Source organism: Nannobrachium achirus (assembly GCF_963921795.1).
Source record: "Nannobrachium achirus genome assembly, chromosome: 2".
Taxonomy (NCBI): Eukaryota; Metazoa; Chordata; class Actinopteri; order Myctophiformes; family Myctophidae; genus Nannobrachium; species Nannobrachium achirus.
In genome coordinates this window covers 60,537,452-60,541,801 of record NC_137811.1, presented here as the reverse complement: position 1 = coordinate 60,541,801, position 4,350 = coordinate 60,537,452, and the positions used below count along the sequence as shown (strand labels likewise).

Genomic DNA, 4,350 nt, shown 5'->3' with positions numbered 1-4,350 from the left:
TTAAATGAGTGAAATTTTGTAAATGTTTACTTTCTTACTCTTGAAAAACATTTTTGAAAGACATTTTTGCTGCCCATGATTAAGTTCAGTTTTACATAGCGTGACTTGGTAAAACTGTAGTACACGAATAAAGTGCAATGTAAAACTTAATTTGAACAGCTGTCGAAATAGACATCAGTAAATGCCTTCAAAGCTTTTCAGAACCATGTAAATCCCCCTCTCGTACAACTTATAGGGCATATACAATTGTTTTTGGCCACGTGACGACACTGTGGTCGTCTTTGTTGTGAGGGCCCCTTTTTATGCAAGTTTGATCAATTATTAACACCCATACCATTCATCTCTAGACTTAATCTCTAGACTGTGCCCCTGTGCACATATCTCAGAGGAGGTTACCCCTGGTAACTCGTGTTGAGAAAAGCATATGGAAGCATAGTTTGTCACTCACCAATAATGGAAATAGTTTCAGCACACAATGTTATTTTTAACACAAGGACAATTATTGTCTTCGTGGTATAAAAAAAAGTGCCATTACCATATGTCCTTGGGCTAAAATGCATTATAAACATTTTGGGTCCAGTAAAGTTAGCCTCCTATTGCTTGTCAATGTAGTAGCTTCAAACAATACAGTGCTGACAGTATATTTTCATACTAAATTTGGAAGGAAGCATATTGGAAAAATACATCTTTATCATATGAATAACATTTGTATTCTCAGAACGGTGTCTCAGTTTTGTGTCTTGATGTAAATGTTTTTCTCTCTTTATAACAAATAAGTTATGATTTACCCGTACTGAAGAAATATGCCTCCTGCTGTTTCCTGTACCATCATCTGTTCCAAACATATTTGTACAAACCCAAAAATCAAAGTAAATTACAGACTTCAACTTAAAACCCTTTATTTATCCTTTAACAAGTTTAATGTCCTCCACATATGAAATGTGCTGCTGTGATGATTGTTAGCAAAACTATAACATTTTTTTCACAGCACAACACATTTTCTTTTTCATTTAGGCTTTCCATCTTATGACCAAAAGGGTTCAAAGACTCTTGAGAAAGAAGAAATGCCCCATGAACAAATAAAGTCCTGTTGTATTTCCTTTGTGGTCACTTGATGTCTTCAGCACCATAGATGAAGTCCTCTGGAAGTGTCTCAGGGGGTATTCTCTTCAGTTGCTCGTCGTAGGAGCGGAGAGTCCACAGTTTTTCCAACTCATACACCTCTCTGGTCTCTGGCAGCATGAGGTGAAGCACCATACTCCCTGAAGACAAGGCAGTTGATCACCCACTTACTAACCATGTAATGGTACACTGTAAATTCCAAACTACTGAATGTACTAATGTATCCTAATGGCGGGTCCATTGTTACACTCTTACGTGTTACAGTATACACTGTTAATGGACATAATATTGTTGAAAATATAAAATAAGAACTTGAGTTGCACCCTAAACCTGTGATTTAATGGAACATTATGTTTTATACCAGTCCGATGTCTTAAACACACCTTCGTCTCTTAACTTCTGAGCTCCCTTCATTGACTCCCTGTTGCTGCTCGCATCAAATTAAAAAACACTGGCATATTACTTACAAGGTGACCAAGAGCATGGTGCCTGCAGGATATGATCAACCCCTATACGCCTTCCCGCACACTACAATCAGCAAACAAAGGACATCTGTCCATCATGTCCCTATGATACCCAAGCATCCTAGACGCTTCTCCCTCCTCACTCCCAAGTCTGTTATTTAGATGTTTTATTTAGATGGTTTGATATTTACCTGCTATACTAGTTACTTTGTAGCACATTTTCAAGTCACTTAGCCTAAGTGTGTCTGCTATGTGCTAAATGCCTGAATTGTGGGCCACAATAGTCAGACACAAGTTTATTCAGCAAAGTTCAATAGAGATCAGCCTGGATGGGGGCTATAGAGGAGGTCCACTGTAGGCACAGTAGTTAAAATACTAGGCTCTAGAAAAACACTTATTCATTCTGACCTAGGATGAAATCCTTATGAACATTGCCAGCCTCTGAGCTTGTCCAGTCAGTCTCAATAAAGACAAATAAACAGGTTGAACGCTGTTCTTCTCCTTCCCTCCCTCAGCCACACAGCTACGAGTGCAACTGTGCACAATGCACACCTGGCTGACATCATCATACCCTAGGGCCTATATACCTTGACTAAACAGAGCATCTCTTCTCCTTGAGTAATATTGCCCCCTGCTGGATCTTTCCATCAGCAACATCCTAGTGATTTATGTAAAAAAAAAGTCTGGTCCTGGGATTCTATTAGCCTGGGGCCAGCCTATATACAATGCAGCTAACTAGTAACTACGCATCCCCTCCATGTTTTAACCATAGGTTTTAACATGTGTGGGATGAAGTCTAGCTCCAGCTAGGCTAGGATTCTATGCCCTTCAAGATACACTTTGCAGCGGTCACTAACTGAAGGTTTACACTGTGCAACATCAAGAGGATGAAGCATTTGGCTTTAATTAGTCATCTGAAGACAGAATCAGATAACCTACAGCCTAATTTGTTCTCTTTTGTACATCATTGTCACTTACCTAAAATAACTGTGGTTTGAGCAATCACACTTGCATAATGGCAAGTATAAATCAACGTTACAATTTACATACCGAAGTCAATGCACATCCAGTCCTCTGTATCTTTGCCTTCAATCTTGACATTTGGATCATTTTCTTTCTTCATATATTTGTACTGTGAAAGGGGAAAAAGTGATGTGCACGTTAACTAAAAAAACGAAACAATAAACTATAGATATTATATATCAATAAATAAATACTGTATAATTTACCACTTTCACAGCATAAAGTGCCATTGCCCGGAGGTGCCTTGTTGAAATACCACTCGCAACAATAAAGTACTTGGTGTATTTGATGTCCTCGGGTACTTTTATGACACAGATATCCACTGCATTTTCTTGCCGGAGTAAAGAAGCCACAGTATCAATGGTGAAACTCTCCAGGGATTCTGTATAGAAACAAAAGAGGGACATAAACACTTATGCCCCATTTCATACTTTTAAAAATGTTGTGTTGTTAACTTGTAGATCAGCTATTTTAGAATTAATTTTATAAGGAGCACTTAAATTTGAAGTACGATGCATTGAAACTTATACGTAGATCGGCTATTTTCAGTGCACGACACGATGCACAACTAAAAATCATGCTTTGTGTAGGTGTTGTGCAGAAGAACCTGTCTCTCATTACATCAGTAGAGAGGGGATGTAAAATGTTGTAAAATAAAAAACCTATATATTCATATCATTGATATATTTAGTGTTATTTTAGCAGATCTGAAGAGAAGAGAAATCAAAATCATACAGGATACAGATTAAATAAGTGAACTTGAAAGTGATTAAAAATGAGCAGACTCGAAAATTGAAGCTGATGAATGGTCTTTGGGGATTTCTGAAGGGATAAAATTGGTAACCAGACCTGTTTTCTGTTAATGACCTGGAGAATAACTGACTAACAGCCATGTCATGTCTACTATCAGAATATAGAGGAATTTTGTGTTTTTATTTCTTTATTGCACAGCTGCTCTTAGATAACTTGTATTATTTTGTATTGTTCCTAGTGAACTTTTATCTGTTTAATTAATGACCTCTTTCACTAAGGAAATTATTCCAAATAGGCCTGATGGCTTCTTCCTCTCCTTGCACAGTGTATACTTGATATGTATTGTTCTATTTTCTTTATAACAATGTGCTAATAAAACTAAACTAAACAAACAACACATTTACTTACAGAACATTTCTTTTACAAGACCAGAACACTTTTATTTTATTTTCATTTCATTTAAATAATTCCTACAAATACACACATTCACACCTTCAGAAACCTATGTTATGTATAACTACATAATATAGGGTTGATAAATATAAACATTAACAACATTAGCCACTTACTTTGACTTGGACTGCCATCATCCTCCATTTCATCTAGGCCACTAATCGTCCCAGAGTCATTGCTTAGGTTATACTGATCTGAATAACATCGTACATTATGCATAATAAGCGAATCATATATGTTTGTGCCAGAGTGATGTTGCTGATGATGAACAGAGGCCAGACTTGCAGAGGAACTTCGGTGCGACGACAGCCCGCAGTAAAACTGACTTTGAAGAATCCTACACGAACCTCTGGCAACACGTTCACATTTTTTCAAGTTAACATTCCTCGCCAGCATCGATGATAACATGAGTTTGTTGGAATGTTTTAAAATAAACGTCATTTCAGCTTGATCTCTCTTGTCATTGAAAAAATCCACGAGGTTTGTCAACACAGCTCCAAAACACAGGAAGTGTGAGCAAGGCTGGACCTCTGAT

At 37.3% G+C, this 4,350-nt stretch overlaps 1 protein-coding gene across 1 annotated transcript; it reads right to left on the bottom strand.

Moving 5' to 3' along the window:
- Positions 1-912: 912 nt before the first annotated feature.
- Positions 913-4,297, bottom strand: malsu1 (mitochondrial assembly of ribosomal large subunit 1). Its single transcript, XM_080745005.1, has 4 exons — positions 3,932-4,297; positions 2,816-2,991; positions 2,637-2,718; positions 913-1,262 (listed from the first exon to the last, which is right to left on the bottom strand). The coding sequence occupies exons 1-4, from the start codon at positions 4,254-4,256 to the stop codon at positions 1,108-1,110; spliced, it is 738 nt and encodes a 245-aa protein (XP_080601131.1). The 5' UTR covers positions 4,257-4,297; the 3' UTR covers positions 913-1,107.
- Positions 4,298-4,350: the final 53 nt, after the last annotated feature.